The sequence below is a fragment of the Macrosteles quadrilineatus genome, unplaced genomic scaffold (genome assembly GCF_028750875.1).
Source record: "Macrosteles quadrilineatus isolate MER2022 unplaced genomic scaffold, UCM_ALF_1.0 Scaffold_9__3_contigs__length_116548681, whole genome shotgun sequence".
Classification (NCBI taxonomy): domain Eukaryota; kingdom Metazoa; phylum Arthropoda; class Insecta; order Hemiptera; family Cicadellidae; genus Macrosteles; species Macrosteles quadrilineatus.
Window position 1 is genome coordinate 15,018,545 of NW_026542602.1, and position 22,337 is coordinate 15,040,881.

A 22,337-nucleotide genomic window follows, 5' to 3' on the forward strand; every position below is an offset into this window, starting at 1 on the left:
TTGAGTAACAGCTTATTGGGAGAACCCTGTCGAATTTTGGAAGCATGTTCAGTACCCTATTCATAACAAAAAGTAAACTTGTTAGTTTCCGGCTAACACCAACCTATATACGAACTAGAATCAATTATTTGTAGTTTATTAAAGTTTTTGTTTTATTATTTTTGTAAAATACAAACGAGTTCCAAAAGGAATACAATAAACACTTTATTACAAACCTTTTTCTGATTAGATCTAATGGATTAGAGTATGTTTGTTTAACGAACTTCACATGCATTTTCTGTTAACTACCTAGTAAATCTGTGTTACTTTGTATAACCCAGTTAAATTATAACGTTGAGATATTTAGACAATGTTGTATAAATTGACTGCTTTGTTTATAATAGCAATGAATACATTCGTTGAAGAGAAGAGAAACTGACTTATAACTAAATATGCCTCCTTATAAACTTAATTTGTTAATTCTGACACAATAAAACCTTCAAAAAGTATTCATATTTGTAGTAGCGTTATTATAGAAATCCAACATTAAGGTACAATTATGAAAGTAAAATTGTTCTAAAAAATGTATCAGTTGTTTGGTATTTAAACATCACTGTAAACCAAAAACCAATGTTCGAAATTATTAAAAATTTTCGTCTTCTTATCTAACTAGAAATGTTATGTTTGCTGTTTTCTTCCCTTAATTCGCACATCATTATCATGAAAACTAATTAGAGATACTTAGTTTTTTACTTGAATTTTCGATACTTGAATTCTGAATTGATGCAAAACATAAAAATATGTTCATATTTGAATTTAAATCCGTTACCTAACCACTCAATCATATTTGGGTCACGTGTTATTCAACAGCTGAGTCAACAGTCAACAATGACTGTAACAATCAGCTGATCAAGTGGTCACCTGTCTCTAACTAGATCAGCTGTTACTATGTCAAGGTAAGTGCTCGGTATTATTCTAGTGCGCGTCTCTCTTCTCCACTTGTAGAATGCTAATTTCACACCGTCTCACTTTTCAATACAGTTTATTCCTGGATGACGCAATGCCGATTTCCCTCCTAGTATTATGTAAAATACACTTTGATCATAATGTGTAAAATTATTGTTCTTGACCTAAATATACTTTATATAACTAAAATCTAAGTATAATTTAACTTAGCCACTTTTAGTTAATATCTGGTTAGTTTTGATTACATTTTAGATATCAATTATCGTTATCTAAGGTGGGGATGCAAATAAGGTAATAATGAAGATAACAAGAAAGTAAGAGTGCAATATGGTTCTGTTTGATTAACATTTGGAGTTTTACCACTGGATAATACTAATTTTAATTTTAGCCAGCACCATATCTGTATATTGTCAAGAAAATGTTAAATGCTTCTAATTTTTGTAAAACTTATGTTTATTTCTTGTTAATGTTTGGTTACATGCTCTACCACCCTCAAATGTTAAACAATATTTAGTGTAATAAATTACCCTTAACATTTTGTATTGATGTACATGTATAGTCTCATAATTAAGTAAATATGAATGTTAGTGTTTGGTGTTTATTTATTTAACGTTTCACCACAAAAGATACGTTTCATTCAAATGAAAGAAAATCGTTTGTTGGAAATTAAAATTATGTTAAAAAAATATAAAAATACGTTTGTTTTACAAATTATTTCCTCAGTTTGTCTAATAAATGTTTGTGAGCTCACAATTATTAAATAACTGTCAAAGCTTGTATTTCCCAAAACTTTTAACTGTAATAAACCAGATCGACGATTTATATACCTTGTCATATTAGAATCCAAATTAAGCTACTTAGAGTAAAACATGTGTACACTAAATTTAATTGTTGAAAATTCAGCCTGATCTATGTGCTTATCAACCAATATTATAAATATTTACCCTACTTTTCAGTTTTTTTTTCTGCATCGATACCCATGATAAGCCAAATGAGCAACGTTAATAATGGGATAGCATTATATTAAGAAGTCACTTAACTTATTTTTGTTCATGTTTTTTATGTAAAGCAAGTTACAAATTTTACTGTTTCCAATAACTTTTAAAACGTTTGTTTAGTGATTTAACTGTACAATACAACAGAGTTGGTAGCGTGGGCTTCAACCTTGTTAGTTTACTGTGAACTTAATAGTTTCGTAAACTCGTTGCTTTAGAAGTCTTAAAGTTTACTGGGCATAACAGTGTGAAAAATTTACTTCCCAAACCTATTTTAGGAACGGAAGACCTACATCGTAAAAATATATGTTATTGTATTTTTTCACCTGTTTTAGTTTATAATGCTTACTACCCCATTAAAACTTTTGAATAGTTAAATGCAATTTTATTCTAAATTTATTTTTGTATAATTAAATTATAGTTTAATATAATTTATAATAATACTAATAATTAATTAATTATGAATTATTAAGTAACTAATATTAATTTTTAATAAAAACTATTAGTATTATTATTATTTATTTATAATGTATTTATTTATTTGTTTTTTTTTGCACTTCAATTTATTGTTATGATTTGGGAAAAAAGAAACAGTAAGGTATTGTGGTGTTATAATAGTTGTTCAAAAGACTTGATTTCAACTTATGCCATTCTTTATTTCGCAAATTATTATTTAGTTAAATTGGAGTTAATTGTCCTTTTATATATTATGTCAAATTAAGGATACACATAATTACAAAGTAATATAAGTTTTAATCGTTAATAAATTTTGAAACTACCTTAAAGCAGTACACTTAATATAAACAATCGCTTTTATTGATTGAAATATTTCTTCTTAGGTTACCCAGTTGGTTAGTTAAACCAACAATAAAAGATAAACAATCCAAATAAACAATAATGGTTTTACATGTTTGCTTGATAATACCTTTTAAGGATGTTGCAGCTTCAGGAACAATAATCCTTGGTTGATTGCGAACAATATATATTTTGTTTTGATACTAACTACTCTTATCAGTAAGGGTGGGTATTTCCACATCCTCTACTATATTCCACTGGATTTCCAGCATAGATTAATGTAGACCCAGCATGTTCCATCGATATGATCGCAGATCCAAAGACTTGTACAGCGGCGTGAAGTCCACCAGACCTCGAGGCCTGATATCAAGGCCTTCTATTGTATTGTAGTTTATTGTGATATGTCCCGCCTCTTCAGCCAGTTCTGTACTCGGTATGAGGTTTACTTCATGTGTATAGCACTAAGAGACTATTTTGAGTTCCGGTTTTATACTATGACTGTCAACGCTGCGGTTTATACCACCGTTAAAGTCTTTTTAGCCAACGAAGAATTGCCTGGTTTGCTTTCTATACAGTATAATTGATTGATTGGTATGGTTTTATTAAATGGGTAAGTTACATGTATTACAATTTTTAATTTTTAATATAGCTATTTTACAAACAAATAATTTAGATGTATTTGATTTTTGTCTGTAAAGAGTGAAATCATATTATGTATAATTGCAACCTTCACTTAATATCTATTGTTTCAACATATTTCTTGTAATTAAACTTTTAAATTGATAACTTACTGTACAATTTAAGGTCTTCATGATTGCAAACACATTGAAAAAACTATCACTTTGTTTCGTTCTCAGCACGAGACCAAAGTCACAGTCTTTCCAATGCAGCTCAATATTTGTTAACTATTAATTAATTTGTCTACTTGGAATTATAATGCACCTAACTTAAAGTTCATTCTTCTGTCTGCCAAACTATCATATTACTTTAATTTTGAGTTAAGTTAAAACTAACAACTTTAGCCACTATTTATTTACTAACATTCCTGCTGTAAAATTTTTGAACGCACAAATATCTAAGACAAAACATAAAAAGGGTAAAAATATCATAATACAAAAAAGACATTGAACAATATAAATATATTTGTTTAACTGTTCTGTTCCAACAACCAGGATTTATTTCGGCAATAGATGAATACGGTAAAAATTAAATTCATAAACTTGCGTAAAATTGTGTAATAGGTCAAATTAGTAATTTTTTTTTCAAATTTTAATTTTACAGTCTTCGTTATTATTTTTATCTGTTCCCAGTTACTAGTTTGCAGTGTTGTTATTATTATCATGTTTGGTGTGTATTTTATTATTGACATTATAATATAACAAAACGTAAACTAAATACAGGAACTGTAAATTAATAATTAAAATGGATGAGTATTCACTGCACATGATCTACGCATAACGTACAGATTTTTTTTAAATTGTCATTTGTATCCCTTATATTTACTCACAATCAAATCACATTTTTTTTAATGTTAAGTATGATTTTCCAGACAAGGAAACCCTGGAATAGCCTCTACATGATTCAATAACTCTGTAATCGCCATTGAGGAGTCTGTAGCTTGTAGTACTATGGATGGTTCAAGTCCAACGGGTTCAAGGGTCAAGTAGAAGTACGTTCAACCTTGGAGTAAACAGACGGACAGACAGAACTGCACGTGGTGAGAGGGGCCTTGAACTTTGTGAGGCAGCAAGGGGTCGTGCTCATCACGATCTCTCACACCATGACTGCTGACTCAGCTGATTGGCTAGAGCTAGCAACAATTGGTGGTTCCAACCAATGACTGGCCATTAGTCTTTTGGAAACTAAAGTAAGCCGTGAAGACAGTACGAAGAGTTAAACCTGCAAGTTATTTATTCAATAGAGATTGCTATTTATAAAAAATGTATAAGCTATTTTATAATTGTTCACCACCCTAAGAAGCAGGCAATAGTTCAAAGCCTTCAATGTGTATCATGTAAATCTATAACAAATGAATCCACAAACTAATATAGTTTGTGGATTCATTGCTATAACAGAGTAATCACTTTCTTCTGACTTTCAAAAAGAACCCAGAACCTTTGTAGTTTATTCTTTAAAAGTATAATAATGTTCTGTCGTATTACATTGTGTTTCCTACTTCATATAATCATAGAGAAATTGAAGAATCACACAACAATATAAATTTATGATGGTAGGACAATAAAAATAATACAAGAGGAATGTAAAACCAAAATTCAGACCAAAGAAGTCCTATTGTCTCTCTCTACAAGTCGTTCCATCAGAAAGAATTAGCACATTAATAGTTACAACTCCATTTTATATAATCGTGTGTTTTACATCAAATTACTTAAGTGATATAATCCATAAACGTAAGGTTTCAAATACAGCTTAGTAAAATTTATGTAGCTTAAATATCAAATCTTACCGGTCTAAATTCATGCCATGTACTTGATGACTGTTTGGTCTTAAAATTTTAAAATACGTTCTCAAATTAAAGCCATAATTGATTGATTAGATTGTCAGAAATGTATCTCCTCAATTAATATGGTAATCTAAACTAAAGATACTTCCTTAAGTCCTTGTCACAATATACGATAGCCCCTTCTTTCTTTAGACAAAAAATACCTTGAAACAAAACCTTAAAACAAACACCTGACACCTTTCCACCTGAGTTTGCATACCGCAAAACTTCCGAACCTATTATTAAAAGCCCCTTCACTTTTCAAGGCAACCAGATTTCATTACCACCTGTACTCGAACCTCTACAACAGTAATTGGTTACGGATCATTTTTGCAAACTGTCGGTTTACTCGTTTGTCGTATTTGCACGTAAGGAGGGGAGCTAGAAATAGACCAGATCTTGTTCAACCTTGCAGGAGACTTCCTCCGGTGCAGTTGGTCCTGGTGACGTCACATATCCTTATATCCTTGACGCAGGACTTGTATCCTGTCCGACTCTGCTAGATACGCCCTCTGAGAAACTATAAAGGACGTATGGATACGGATTGTTTGTTGGTGTTTCCTTGTACAAGGTGGCAAGGCAATACATTATACTTCCAGAAGTAGTTTTTATGGCTTTTAAACAATAAAAGTAAAGTAGTAATTCAAGTTATTTTTATTTTTATTTGTATTTGTACTAAAAGCTTACAGTGGTTCTACAATCGTTTTCTATTAATTTACAGTAGTTTTTCCCCAGAAACTATACTATATAACTATAGTATATTTGGAATGGTTTTAGTATCTAAATAAACCATCGCAAAAAGAAAATGTTTAAAATGGATACTCTACCACGAAGACCAAATATTTGATAATTGATATTCAGTATTATACACAGTAGTAATGTGTATTTAGCTTGTAATGTTGTTGCATTGTCACAAAAGATAGTTGGTCTTTGCCTGGTACCTCCCACTTCCCAGCATTCTAAATATAATGTCTAGCCAAAAACTATCACGTGAGTAGAGCGCAGCGACCGCTTTTTATCAATGACCTTGACCTTGTGCCTTTCTCTTCTTGGTCGCTCATGTCAATATGGTGGTCTTTGTTTCATTGTCACTGGTTTGCACATCAAGCCATCTGGTATGTTTTGTGAATTGGATAAAGTCAGGAAGAAAATGTGTTAAAGCAATATCGGATGGCGTTCCGACAGCAAAATTAGTTACATTGAATGTAAAATAATTTTGTTTATTCTTATTTTCAAAAACTATGAAATTAATTTTTATTTTTACGATAAGATTGTTTATCTAAGAATTTTTTATCTTATAATTTGTGCCAGCAATATTTCTTTAACAAACTTTGGTAAATGTGTCATAATATATATGGGATGTATGGAATACATGATTTAAAATATTACTTTGTATTTTGTTTTAAATTATTTGCTTCTCAAAATTGATAGGTGATTTTTCAGACTCAATAGGTGATTTAGGAAAAATGCCTCAATTCCTGATCAACATGTTAAAAGGTAAACCAAAATGTATTATTAACATAGGCCTGTAATTTCTTTTTCTTATTAACAGAAAAATAACAAGCATATAAAATATTTTCCCCATATATATATTTACTTAACTAAATTGACAGGCAATGGTCAAATAGCTATAGTCGATGTAGTAATGTAAATTATATGACGATATTAACCAAGTCTTGAAAATAAACTGAAATAAAACTGAAAACAGAATAAAAATGAATATCGTTATAATTTGACAAAAAAAAAATAGAAAACCCGAATAAGATAACAAAGTATAATTTTAACCAATCACGTGCCACAAACGTTCTTCTTCTTAGAACCTATCACGAATCTTCTTCTTAGACCAATGTTCTTAGAACAAATAAATTGTATACATTTGTTTGGAATTAATGGACAGAGTGTGACTTTTGATATAAACATTTACCCAAATTCCTAGAAAATCATTAAAAGAGCAAATTTATTATGTTATTTATTTCTATGAAATCTTACTTTCATTTATTTTTTTTATGTATGCTTTACAAAATTGTTTCACAAGTAAATAAAAATTGTGTTTAATTTACAATCGTATTTTTTCATACACCCTTTTCACCCTTTTTTGTGTCTTTCAAAATCATATCACATTTAGTAATTTCACATTTTAACAATGTGATGCAATAATCAAACTTCCTTTTGTCATATCGTTTCATCCTAGGTAAACTAATTGAAAGCTGGTTTGCAGGATTCTAACTAAAACCAACCAGGTGTTAGTCTATTAATCATTCTATACATTCCAGTCTATTCATCATTTATACTTTGTAAATATACAACTATTGTTGCTATTCCAATACAAATATATAAACTCAAATAGTAGTTTATGATAAAATGTATCATAGTTTTGAATTTTAATTTTTTTTTAATTTTAATTTAATTGAATGCATATGCTACAATGAATTTCGATACATTTCATAAACATTTAATATTAAGACCTGTGAATATTTTTTTACTAGTATTACTTTTTATAAACATCCGCATTACATTAAAAGTACATATGATCCCGGGGGCGTGGCAGGAATATTCCAAGCTTGTTAGTAACTGATACGTCAAGGTCATGCCATGATCCGTCATCGTTAGTTTTGGGATGGTTAAAGAAGGAAGACATTCCCCTTACAATACTTCAGGGGATTCTCGCCCTTTTATACTTCTTATATCTCGCCAATAATATCCAATATACTTAAAATAATACTAATAACTTAAAATAATAAATTTGATTGTGCTTAATTATAATACATAATTTATATTTTGTTAGCGCATACAGGGTAAAATATATACACTCCTCAAAATAAAAATTTCCAGTCTGGTTATTCAAAGTATTGCAGTTAGTCTATACGTTTTTAAAAACCAAGCATCTTAAAGTTATAAATTGCAGCAATGATTTATTAAATACTCTATCAGTTACTAATTGAAGCGACAGTCAAGTCGTGGCGCAATGACATTGTCGTTGTTGGTCAGTGTCGTCAGTTTACAGTTATTAATTTTTTTGCTGTACCTTAAAACCTAAATCATCTTAAAAACATTTTTGTTGATAAACAGATTGATTTTATGAACCGTGGGAGACATTATAGTTTTTTCATATCATTAACTTTGGGCTTTTCATGAACATTGTAGACTTGTTTAATAGAATATGTAAAGCACACTCGTTTAATTTTGCAGCATTGATGATTGGATACGTTTTTAAAACCAGTGGTATTTGTATTAATGGTAAAATTGTGCATAGTTTTAGTTTCATAAATATAATTATCTCAACATCATATTATCAGTTAGTTTAGGATGCTTTCCATGCAGTTTCTGTATCTTAGTATACATTTCAATAGAGCACTTGATGGTCAAGCTAGGTTCTTGTAAACATAAAACACAGGTTAACATCAACTTCTTAATTTTATGACATCAACCTATTTATAATAACATGGCAGTTTCCATAGTTTATAACATTAAATAAATAAATGTAGTTATGTAGCTACAATATCTGTTTCGACTCCTTTAGGCAGTGAAAAATCTTTTAAGCATTGGAATCACGCAAACTAAGAAATATTAACATTCCTGGCTAATATTATACTGGTGCAACATGAAAATTCTTCCAAGACAAGCTGATAACACTCATTGATTATCTACGAATCATTTATAACATTTTTGTGTTTTTCATAATTATAATTAGACATGTCAATTTTGACTTTATTGCGCTAAATAGAATTATTACTAAACTTCTAAATACGATTGGCTATTGTGATAAGTTTGCCAGCATCCCATTCACAATACTCAAAAACTAACAAACTAATTAAACGTCTAATCTGATGGTCTTTTGTACTGGTTATTTCAGCCTTATCAAATTAGATAATTGAGTAATTAGACTTCATAAAAAATTCTATTTTGAGAGTAAATCTGTTTGATCTTTTCTATTAAACGAACGCTGTTGACATACAGAGAGTGTTAATAATTATAATCATAATTTTGAACTTAAATTAAAACAATTATTGCACTGTATGCATTGATTGATTTATTGAAACGTCGATGCATTATAAATAAACGCAATTATTATAATGGTAACTTACACACTTTCAACCGTCTGTTAGACAAATATTCATGGTATTTTGCTACGGAAATTATATATGATAAATGTAGCTTTTTTGGGATGGTTTATTTTAGGGCATAACTTATTATTTTCACCAAATGGATGTGCAATCATAGTAACGATTTAATTGCGTTTTTAAGTTGATTGAAATCGGACACCCCAATTTATTAGTGGATGTTAGATTGAAAATGTGAAAATTACTGAAATTTGAGTGTTTAATGGATGAGATTACATCCGTGAACATATCAGTTAAGATCAGCTAAGATCAGTCAAGATCAGCTAAGATCGTGCTAAGATCAGTTGGTTCTTTAACCAGTTTCCAAAAACCCAATGATTCACAGCTACTGACTTTTCTCAGGATCAGGTAGATTTTTGATTAGTAGGCGAACACCACATATTTATTGGTATTTAAACCTTCTTAAGGGGAGCCTGTACCTTTTCTGGTTCAATGCTTTTTAAATGGAGTTTCTCTACAAGTTCAAGTAAATATAGCACGAAAACCACCAAACCTATCTTACTGATTTTTTATACACTTAATTATCACATCCATATCTTTATGTTAAACCACTTTTTAAAGAAATATATAAACATAAAACAATTTTTAACCATTTAAATATACAAATTTTTATGCGATATTTTGAAAATAAAAATAAAATATTGTATTACAAATTTATTACTAATCAATAATATATGATTGGTTCAATGTACTCACCAAGTACCCAGACTAATGCATGCAAAATTTTAAGTCTCTATGTATTACAGTTTTTAAACTATGTGTACCTTAATATAAAAAAAAAACTTTCGGAAAAGCACATTTAAAGCTTTGCAGCACACACTTCGTTAGTAGTAAACATTTGTTAAATACTCTGTTTCCAATGTTTCCCTAACATATTCACCAGTTTTCGTTTTCATTGTTGTAATGAAGATTGTTACCTTCAATTATCAGCTGAGTGAAAGGAATCTCCCGGTTGACTCAGTGTGTCAGATTAGCCTCTTTATGACTTTTGACATCCCAAGGCTTTGCTCAATCTCGGCCCGTTCTTGGCTAACTGCCAATCAAACTACATTGATACAACTTCATCAATTAAAGGTTGACTTGACTGATCATATCAGCGTACGTACTAACTGATCATATGTTCATTTTTTACGTCTGTGTTTTCAGACATGTTCCCACTGTTATTTTCTGTTTGTGTCATACGATTAACTACGAAAATATTTATACTTGGGGTGATTCGAGATATGTGCATACTTTTTAGCGAATTTCCCTATAGGGAAGTATAGGGAAGTAGCTATTACCGTAGGTGGCACGGTAAGACCTAGACCCGGGACCGATTTACTTTTTCATTTTGATGTCCCCAGAGGCCAAAAACACCATTCGTTCAAATTTTTATATATGTATATATATATATATATATATATATATATATATATAGACTTATATATATACGTCCGTGAACGCGATAACTTGAGTAATTTTTGTCCGATTTTGATGAAATTTGGTTTAAAGGTGTAAAGCGGGATAAACTTGAATGAGTTCGCGAACCAGCATGATCGGACCATGGGAACGGGGCTTTACGGGGGGTTTTATGGGGTAAAAATTGGTTTTTCTCACTTTTGACCCTCAAAACACAAAATTTCCCAATTTCTCTTTAGACCTTTTTAAAGAGCTCAAAAAAACAATTAATTTAGTATACAAAAGTATTTTTGTTCGGTTAATAGTAACGGAGAAAATTAAAAAAATTTAAATTTAAAATTCCCATGTTATTCTTATAGAGAATATTGTAAAATGTTGTAGTTTGCTTGTTTATGGATATATTTTGTATTTTGATCAAATTTATTTATTTTGTACTAAGCTATCAATATTTTACAAAAAAACACACTTTATTAGTTTCCTTGTAGCAGCAAACCTAGGTACTCGTTAAACCTAATGTTATTAAAATATATTTAATTGAAAATCAATTAAGACAAATGGAAATTCGCTTAGTCGGCAGGTTTGCTGTGGCGGGGGTATTTCTCTACCATCTAGGTGATTTCAAATTTTAATCAATTTTAACTTATCCCACAATGGTGAGTCTAATATTGAATTATTTTCTGCTGAAACTGTTTTTGTTACTTTCGAATCCCTTATGTACGACCGTTGAGAATCCGTAGACTGTTTTCATGACAGAACTTGATATTTTAACACATCAGTTTATTTGTAAAGCTGGTTGGTTTTGCTTGGTTGTATGTGCACAAAAATTGATCCTATGAAATAAATTGTTTATTATTACGTTTTGCAACCCATGCGTACACTAATAAGCCCCTATAAATCCATCACTTTGATATTTTCATATTTTTTTATAATCAAAACCAATTTTTTTAAACCCACTTCTTAATCGTGTTTCTTAGGTACACAAAGTGTCACCCAATAAAAAAAGACAAAAACTATACGTATATTGGTTCTTTTCTACAAAATTGTGTTTACTAACGTGGGCAACATAAATATAACCACCTCTTTGAGGTCAGAGAGTAGTTGTAGGTGTAGCGTCAGCTGATGTTTTCTTAGCAACGCATTATTATTGTTCTTGTTATTGTTTGACTAAAGGAATGTACACTTTTTAACTCTTTTAATAATTTATTTTCTTTCTTACTTATTTGGTCGTAAGTGCATTTGAATAACACAAACAACCACAACCAAATTGGTTAGTAGGTTAGTTATCATTTAAAACACTATCGCGACATCAACTATGAGCCCTAGAAAATCATCGATAATCGCACATAGTATATACAAACCTTGCTTTCAACCATCCCATACATTATATATACTTTTAGGGCGGCAGCTTCTCTGATCGCTTAGCCAACTTCGCCTATATTTTCTCTTGTTCAGTTTCCCGGCAAAGTCCTTATCCAGCAGTAGACCAGAGTCAACACCGACTGAAAGCATTATGGCAGTAGGTCGACATCAGTGCGTTGTCACACATAACTCGACCGAGCTTTCTATCGTTGAGTAACAGGTAGCATTAGGTCAAGAGTAGTCGCACACACACAATGCGCACATTCTTGTAACATCTTCGACCAAGTTCACGTGTGTGTTGCTAACTTTAGGAACGACTTTGATTTCGTAACTTATTCTTCTCGAGTTTTGTTCTCCAAACATATGAAAAAGGTTTAAAATCGTTACATTCACGATAAGCATCATTCCTTGGCTAAATTAATTAGGAAAGACATTTAATCAGAAAGCCATATTCTATAGATTTTGGCATCATAGAATTTTGTAATAATAGAGATCGATGGTTCTTAAGTCAGGTTATTAAGTTATCTGGGACTTTTTCAATCAAGGCTTTCTCAGACTTTATTTGTTCGTAAGTAACATTGATGATGAAAATCGAACTCTATACTTTGTCCTAATGACTATCTCGAATACTTCCCATTTATTTTTTTTTAAGTGAGTAAAAGTTCAAATATGCATTAGCTTCACTCAATAAATATGAGGGTTCAGTTATATCCAATTCCCACGTAAATATATGTTTTTACTTGATTTGTTAACACTTTAGTAGGACTACTAATTAACCTCAAATCTTTCAGCAGGTTAGGCTTTTTTGTGATTATCTATAATTCATTAGGAGATTTCAACATAATGTTTTTTTTTTATCTGTACGAAAATGTTACACTATAAGTGTTAAAAAAGCAGTAAGAGAAGGTTAACACACATTGAAAAATAAGAATATAAACATCATAGACTATAGAAATTTATTTAAGGAAAAGAGATCCGTAATAAGAACATTTCGCATGTCTACTTCAGAAGAGGGTAGGTGTAGGGGTAGGCAGCAGGAGCGTAGTAGGGGCTGGCTACATAGGGGGCTGCAACAGCGGGGGCCGCAACGTAGGGGGCGGCAACAGCGGGGGCAGCAACGTAGGGGGCGGCAACAGCAGGGGCCGCAACGTAGGGGGCGGCAACCACAGGGGCGGCGACTGGGGTGGCGATGTTGTGGTGGACGGTGTGAGCGTTGTAGCTGGAGGCGAAGGGAGCCACAGCGTATGGGGCTGCTACAGGGACTACTCCACCTTGGGCACCGCCTAGGGCGACCATGAGGGCAGCGAGGGTGGCGAACTGTGGGGTATGAGAATTTAAAATAAGTATAACACCAGTACTAGCATTATGGCCGTGCTAACATAACACAAGTGCAAACTGGTTTAAAAACAAATTCACAGGCCTTAAAATAAGCAATGTTAAAATAAAATTCCGTTTCTAAAACTACAAAAGAGCTAATAATTTTTGAGGCAATACAACATGCCCTACTAGAAAAACAATGCTTGAGTGAGAACAGTGGTGGTGATTTAAGTCGGAGGGTGGCATGGAAGGCTGCCCTCTACATCCAGTGGGGTATATGGATAAATTAATGTAGTTTTTCATAATAGTACATTCCTATGTCTTTCAGGTGGTTCCTCCCCTCCTCTCTACTGCTAATGGTCAATCGTCACTAAGTTAGAACGATGAATAAAACGCAATAAACATCTAAAAGCATTTTTCAACAAAATTGAAACCAAAACTCTTTCAAACAAGCTTAATCCATCAAAGAATATACATAGACATTTTCCCTAGGAAAGCCCTTTAAAGGCTTAAAAGTTTTAAAGTGTTTTATAAACTCTACGACTCGTTGATAAATAAATTTGTTTGCACGTTCAGATTGTGTTTGCCGCGTGTGGCCTTGCGCGTGGTCGACAATTGCTGTCAACGCACTCGGTTCAATCAGACCCAGTAATTGGTGGCTACGAAGTGCATTAAATATTCACTTTCTACTGTAAATGACGATGTAATAACTCTTCTTTTTCAAATCAATGCAGCGGATTGTAATTACTGTTTTACAGTGTACTCGACTGCTCATCAATTCTTTATTTTAAAATATTTATATTTTTTTGTTATTATGTAATTTTATTTGTTTTCTATCCTGTACTTGTAAAGTTGTAAAACATCCCGTAAGCTTCAAGTAATGTTTGAGATTTTTAGCCTGAATCCACAACCTACAGTATAAAATTACGTTTTAACTATCAAATTTTAATAACACAAGTAAACTTTGTTGAACCTTTTTATTACGAGTCATATGTTTAGAATTGAATTATATTTTATTATGACCCAAATTACGATTCACCCGCAATGGATTTTTACTTGAACTACAGGTATAACTATTAATATTGTGTGAGTAATATTTAAATTTAATACAACGATAATATTAACCGGGGGTTTTTAAGACCTACCAATTGGGGTGAACATACTTTATGGTTGACCTGTTTTCTTTTTAGTTAGAAACGTCATTATTTCATATTTTAAATGTTTAATTTTAAATTGAGAACTGACACACAAATCACAGACCCCTTTCAAAAAACATTGGCTGGTCTGTTTAGCTATGTAGCAAAGGCACGTGACTCGGTGGTTGGATTCTGTCACTATCAAATAAAATTACATATATTTCTTAGGTGAGGAGAACTCTATTTTATACAAAAACCTACACCGGTGTAGCTCTTATCAATAACTTGTATACTTTCCAAGGTACCGAATGGTTCCGCCAATTATTCTTTTATAATTTTCCAGTTATGTTGACACTGCCTCTGCAATAAAATACCCCCTGGTAAAACGAGGAAAACAAAAACACGGAATATAATGCGCATAGAATGGTAGATTATTAAGCAATTAAATTTAGAGTTTTGTATTTCTGCTGCCAATTACTCCGTTTCAAGATAGGTGCCTGCCAAAACCCGCCTTAGAGCCGGTTGTTTTAGAACATTTATATACTTAAGAAAAATGGAAACAATTTGTAAAATTTGTTTGTTACTTTTATGTATCAATTAGACCTCACCGGCAGGTTTTGTAACTTGGCAAGGCCAAGCAGTTGTAATATCTTTAATAAATATTTTTTAGAATTTGAATTTGAAAAAATCGAAATACTATTTGATTGATTAACTTTTAGCAGCATTAATTTTACGTCGTTGGACACAAAGCTCTGTAGCGAGTATCTGTCCAAACGCCTACATCCAATTTACCTCAACCCCAAAATGAACACCAAGGTAAGCGAAGTATTTTCAGCGCGACGGACGTGAGAACAGTCGGGTGGTAGAGGCCTCTGACGACATCCCTGCCCTTTCAAACATTTCTGGCCCTTCTGCCCTTAGGATAAATCGGTCAACCGTGTAAGTGCTGCTGCGTCTCAACATTTTATACTTTTACACAATTTCTTATTTTTCGTACCTAAACTTTGTAAATATTTGAGAAGACTTTACATGCTAGTTAGTTATGAGGAAAGTGCTTTTTTAGGAAAAATTCACACTAATTAGAGGCGAAACAAGTATATTGTACTGAAACAGATGTTTTGTTGGACGCAGTTACAAAATAATTGTTAACCTTTCACAAGCAATTTAGTTTATTTTTTCCTTCGTATAACATAACATTAATATATATTTAACAAAAATAAACATAAGCATATTAATATATTTGTTTTAATAAAGTTTGTATAAAATTGCGTTTGTTTTTTCCGCTATATATTTTTTATATTTAATGGTAGCAATCACATTACCTAAAATTTTATTTCGGCAGATTTAATAAAGGTATTTTAGTTTTAATATTGTCCCAAAAAGCTATATTATACTGTTAGGTATTTAAAAATATTTAAATGATAAACATCCTCTTTTAGATTTTTTAATTCTAACTTACCAAAAAGCTGGTGGACACCATGGTTGATGGTAGTTGGTTGATGAGTTGCTAGGGTAGTAGCTGATGATCCTCCAACAGTCAGTATGTGTTATATAGTAGGGCCCGAGGGTGGGGACCAGTGGGGCAGAGCCCGAGAACTCAGTCCGAGCACGAGGAGTTGGTCAATTGTTGACACATGGACCTTGGGCATCGGCCAAACTTGGCTCTTAAGCACATTATAACTCATTGACCGATATTGCAGTTGAAAGTTAAGAGACTCAAATGATATTTCATATATGTAAGCCTCAACAAGAGTTTCATTCGATTAAAAATACGATCAAAATATGAGTGGTCTGCAAAAACGTTTAAAGTTTACTCGACATACAAAATTTAAAAGCGCAGTACTTAAGTTTTTCTGCAAATGGTCATCAGAGTATTACGTTTAATTGATTTTCGTCTACGCTTTTGTTTGAATTCATCGCATATTTTGCCATGGGTACGAAAAAATCATACAACGTTACAATACATTGTCTTTTATAAAAATACCTTATAAAGTCCATACATTTTAGTTCATTTATTGGCCTATTGTAAAAGGTGGCGTATCGGCTTGGTCTTACGGATGTAACTTCCTACTATAAATAAGAAAAGTATTTCTAAAATAAATTAAACGAAATGAATTTTTTAAATCGTGGCTGTTTGAATACAATAATTATTCGACTAAATTGATTCGTATACATTAAAACTGTAAACATTTTAAGTTGTTATGTAACTCGTGTACAACTATGTCAATTAATTTGTCAATTAACAGTTCCCTTTAGAAAGGAATTACGACCATAAAGGGCAATTTATGAAATGATGGACAGTCTTGCGCAAGGTTTCTCCTCATGACGAACATTTTAAGTATATGGTTTATGGGGGTGTGACTTATAGTTTTTCTAAAAAAATCATGGGTACTTTGGGGTTTATATATGGATATTGTTTAATGCTCTTAATGAACATGTTGTAGCAATGGAGTATTTTTTCGTTTAATGTTCCACAAAATGTTTATTACAATGTTGTTGTGATGTATTTTATAATACAAATGCATGTGTATTACTTTACTTGTCAGCAGTTTTGACAGTTAATGTGTCTAACACTTCAGTCAAGGAAATTAATTATTCATTGTATAAAATGACCAACATCTACTGATCGTTTAGAGTGGTTGGGTTCTAAATTAAGTTAAACTATAAAATAAAACTCTTATATTGATTTGAGCCTTTTTAATTAGAGAAACCAGATTTTGTTTTTTATTAGTATTTCCTTTGATACATTAGTATTTACTTTACATTCTCAATATGGAGGACTATATGGTATGCTTATGCTAATTTGGTTTTACATTTTACTTTTTTAAAAATATTCCCCAACTTTCACTTTTATTTTTTAGTAATTCAGTAAAGTTCAAAATGAAAGCCCAAAGTTCGAGAAGAAACTATTCAAATTATTAAAATATATTTAATTGAACAGCGAAAGAAGTAATTTAAGTAAGCATCCTATGATATGCATCATTACTTTCCATATTATTACTAGGGATGAATTTTAATGGTTTAAATATTGAGGCATGAGCCAAATTTTAATATTTCAATTAAGCACAACAAATCTTGTTAGGTGCAAGTATCCTGCAGAATAAGATCACACCCCATCTTCGACTTGTGTTTTTGCAGCATGTAATCAACTTTATTGATGTATCCAAATGCATGTACGTGTCTAACGGAATATAATATTGATTCTTGATTCTTAAAATTTGTTAATTTTCTGCTACATTCAAAGAAAAATATATACCCTAACCAAAGTAAATCAACGTAAAGTCATTTTTATTTTACCTACACTTTATGGGTTATTAATTAAAAGTTGATATTAATTTGATATAAAAAGTTGAATGAAAAAGGAAAATTGTAGTGTATCAGGGTATTACGCAAAAAGTTCAAAACAATCTTGCCACGTGTATACTCTTTATTCGTCCCAAGGGTCACATGTGAGGCGTAACAGCATGCATGATTGTGGTTCAGCGACTGGCCACAGTTCTTGGCACAGCGCCACCGTCGCAATATATTTCATCCCCTTACTCTACACCTACAATACACAAACCCTGTTTGTTTACACTTGCAAGGTTTCAGTGAAGTTTGGAGAAGGCGGTTAGTTGGAAATAATTGGTGTTATCGGTACGTGGGAATTAACTTTATGTATAATGATGTCGTCTGTAAATTACATTAATGAAGTTTCTAGGAGAGCTGTTGTTCCTGGTTCGTGAAACATAGCTCATCTAGGTCTGCGGGTCAATTTTGATTCAACAAAATTACAAAATACAAACCCGCGTTCCACTAATTTTTAATGAGACGGCCGTCAATGTTGTTTAGGTAAATCTGATACAATCCTTGACATATTCAACAAGCATAAAAACGATATTGACTAAAAGGTTCAATGTTTGTTATTTATTTCAATAACAGTCACCAACACTACGAAATGAAATATAAATCCTGGCAATATCATAGAAACTGCTACAACTTTTTGAAGTTTGATCAACGGTTTTAAGTATGACTAGTTTGGTTGGTACAGTACTTTACAAATAAATTAATAATTTCAATAACTTAGAAATGCTTTAAATACCACAAAACTAAATTCAAATCTCGATTAAAATTTTGGGGACAAAGAAGAAGTTGTAAAAACTAAATTGCATATAATAATTTTACACACCAAAACAAGATCACAGAAATGGAATGTAAACTAACGGAAATAATGACTAGCCATAATAGTCTTAGTGTATGGCTAGTAATTATTTCCGTTAGTTCACATGCCATTTCTGTGATCTTGTTTCGGTGTGAAAAAACTATAATAAGCAATTGTTTTTACAACGTCCCCTTTGTTGTTCAAAGGTTTATTGCGGACATTTTCCATCACGAATGTAAAAAACAATACACAAAGTTTCGGGATCTGGAATCTGATCCCGTCCTCAGGTGAAAAAAACTTAACTAACACATTACAACTAACAGTACAAATGTATTCCAAATAAGTAATGTATTCCAGTAATGTACAATCCACAAACGCCCAACCTAAGTTGGTCCCCTTTGTCTCCCAAACTTTAATCGATGTGTAAATACAGTTTTATAGTATTTAAAGCATTACAAAGTTTTGAACTTAGAAATTTCTTTGGAAAGTACTCTACCAACCAAACCAGTCTTAATTACACGTTTTATGTCCAATACAAGACTAAGACAACCCAGTTATATATTAACTTGTACAATTTGCATCAACCGAAGTCCCTTCTTAAGTGGGTTCAAATTCTCCAATAAGATAAACTAGGCCTTAACTTATGAAGCAATTTACTATGCAAGCATTTGACTTTTATGCCAGCCTAAACAAATATGAAACTGAAATATTATTGAATCATATATTATAAGGATGCTATATCTGTATGTAGTTAAGAGTTTCTTGAAACAGATTAGTTTGGTTTATATTTAACTATAAAAAATAGTGCATATTTCACGTCTCACAAAACATATAAGTTTAGACGAACACATATATTTACTATGTGCACAGATTGTTGCTGGCTGAACGTGACTTCCCTCACTAACCACTAGTGTACTTTGTCTATCGAACCCAAATTAATAAAGCTGCCATAATTCCAGCGATACGTTGTTTTCAGCCATGTATTTGTGTACAATTTACTGTAAACGGAAATGTTGTCCAGTACAAGATTATGAAGGCATTTCTGGGAACAACTTTCCATAAGTCACTTGGGCATGCAAAGAAGTCCTTATTGCGTGTTGTACTTGGCACCTGTATTGGCCTCTTGGCTATATAACCCAATACACAATACACCGAATCATCAAAGTACTCAGTACAATCAAACAGGCAACATGGCATCAACAATCATCGTAAGTAAAACTACTTTAGCTCAAATTTAAAAATGGTTGATTGCTGGATTGTAATATTTTGTTAGTGACGTGTCTAGGTTTTTATTTAAGTAAGTTTGATTTTTACTATTGAAACTTAAGGGAAACTCGTATAACAACAGGTTAAAAAACATTCTTTAGTTAAAATATATCATGTTGAAAGTTATTTTTCTCAAAAGTTCTAATTACGTTAGTGGTTCACTCAACCCCCCAATCTCTTGAGGAAAGCAACCTATGCATTTCCGTGATTTATCTACTAACGGCAAAATATACTTTATTACATAAAAGTAAATTTTAATGCATGTAATTCTTTCTCTCCTTTAATATGATTATGCCTTTTAGTGTTTGTATTTCCGAGGAGTGGAAACGGATGCCTTGATAATTTTGTCACTATTGGTATACCTACAGTAGCCAAAATCATAAGGAAACCCAATTATGAGTCATTTGCACTTAAAAAAGTATGTTACATCCATTACACTCAAATTACCAGTGTTTAGCATAACCATGTAATACTAATTATGCGTATAGTTTTTTTTCCTTTGATGTGATTATAGTTGCAAACTTTTATATACTTGTTGTTTAGAAGTACTTAGTAAAACTTAAAAATCGTTGTTAAAAAATTATAACTTTTGCAATAACTACATATATAACCAACTATAATTTTTGCCAAATTGTTATTTGCTAGGGGGTCGAAAAAAGGCAGTTTAGTTTCATTGCTTACAAAGTATGAAATACAATATACTTACATGTATCATAACACTCAGCAGTTTGCAGTATAGTAACAAACAGTCATTTCCGTTGACTTGGAAATTGTCGATAGCTTATATTCTAGACAATCGTTATAAGCAATGTTTTTATTCAAACACAACATTTACTATTTTTTCTTGCAGATAACTTTGGCCGCCCTCCTGGGATGTATCGGCATCTCCACCGCCTCCGCTGTGGTTGCCGCCCCCGCCGCATACGTCAACGCCGCCCCATACAACATACCACCCTATGCTGCTAGTGTCAACGTTGTGAACAGAGGACTAGCCGCCCCTTACGTTGCTGCCCCCTATGCTACTGCACCCTACGTTGCGGCCCCCTATGCTGCTGCTCCCTACGTTGCCTCACCCTACGCTGCATCCCCCTACGTAGCTGCCGCTTATGCCGCTGCACCTTACGCTGCCGCCCCCTACGTTGCTGCTCCCTATGTTGCTTCCCCCTACGTAGCGGCCCCCGCTAAGTACGCTGCCACTCCAGTTGTTGCCCCTGTAGCCCCTGCTCCTGTTGTAGCTGTGAAATAATTTGTTAAAGCTATAAAATAAAACTTTATTATATAGTATTTTTTGTGCTAATTGTCACCTGAATTTGTTTAGTTTTCACCATAACCTCAAGTTTCATATTATTATTAGAATAACATTCCAAAACACAAAATGCTTTTTTGAAAATAATTTACTGTACAATGGCATTAAGCCGTTCAATTCACTGCCCACTCCCCTGAAGATGGAAAATAATGTGGACAAATTTGGCAATTGGTTTAAGAGTCTTCTTTTGTCACGCTGTTGTTACAGTATTGAGGAATTTTTAAGATGCCTGCAGTGACTATAACAATGATCTTTAGTTTTTAGATTTCATCTATAAGAACATGTTTTAATTAAGATAAATTTTTGTTGACGCTATTATGCAGTTTGAAACAACTGTAAAAAATAAAGGTATTTGAGTTTGAGTTTGTTCTCTATGGTCTAAATCACAGTAAATCATACTTACAACTACTTATATTTATTCAGTACTGGAGATTTCTGATGGTGAATCCTGTACTCATTTTTGTAGTTATATCAAGATTACGGAAAATATGTATACTGTTCTTGTTAGACTATGCATATCACTTTGAAAACCTATTATTAGAGTTTGTGAAGTAAAATTTCCAAATAAGAGTCTTATGATGAATAATCTTTTGTTCAATTAGTCGATTATAGGATATTTTTGCAATCAGCTATTGCTTTGATCCATAGTCAACTTGAAAAGATTTTATGTATATGCAATATGCTCAATTCATGTGTTTTTTACAACGTGCCAAGCCGAACAATATTGAAGTACTTTTTAATAGTTGGTATTGCTATTGTTGGGATTGAGATTGAACTTAACGTGTATAACGTTTTCAAATATGATAAAAAGTACAAGCCAGATTCAAATTATAATCAATGCTTTAATATTTGTTATACTATCTATTGAGGTACGAAGGGTTTATTTGGAATATGCAGTATCCTAAATCCAGTTGAAATGGCTTTTTTTTTAACTATCCATATTTTTGGGTGTAACTTGTGTTGAAGTTGTATGTTGATGTTTGTGATCTTGTGAAAACCATCCCGCTATTAACGCAAACTTAAAGCGAGTAACCTCAAATGGGTCTTATAACAAGTAA

The 22,337-nt window shown here is 32.0% G+C and overlaps 2 protein-coding genes across 2 annotated transcripts; one reads left to right on the forward strand and one right to left on the reverse strand.

Annotated features, from left to right (window-relative positions):
- Nucleotides 1–13,046: 13,046 nt before the first annotated feature.
- On the reverse strand, nt 13,047–16,081 carry LOC129004463 (proline-rich protein 27-like). Its single transcript, XM_054433057.1, has 2 exons — nt 16,026–16,081; nt 13,047–13,430 (listed from the first exon to the last, which is right to left on the reverse strand). The coding sequence occupies exons 1-2, from the start codon at nt 16,044–16,046 to the stop codon at nt 13,113–13,115; spliced, it is 339 nt and encodes a 112-aa protein (XP_054289032.1). The 5' UTR covers nt 16,047–16,081; the 3' UTR covers nt 13,047–13,112.
- A 3,803-nt stretch (nt 16,082–19,884) lies between these two features.
- On the forward strand, nt 19,885–21,257 carry LOC129004517 (cuticle protein 16.5-like). Its single transcript, XM_054433133.1, has 2 exons — nt 19,885–19,915; nt 20,824–21,257. The coding sequence occupies exons 1-2, from the start codon at nt 19,898–19,900 to the stop codon at nt 21,217–21,219; spliced, it is 414 nt and encodes a 137-aa protein (XP_054289108.1). The 5' UTR covers nt 19,885–19,897; the 3' UTR covers nt 21,220–21,257.
- The last annotated feature ends 1,080 nt before the right edge of the window (nt 21,258–22,337 follow it).

What these genes read in the sequence shown, in the direction of transcription:
- LOC129004463 (XM_054433057.1), bottom strand. Translation starts at nt 16,046, where the DNA reads ATGGTGTCCACCAGCTTTTTG. An exon ending in TGGTGTCCACCAGCTTTTTG is followed by an intron (nt 13,431 to 16,025) that starts GTAAGTTAGAAT and finishes CATACCCCACAG; the next exon opens with TTCGCCACCCTCGCTGCCCT.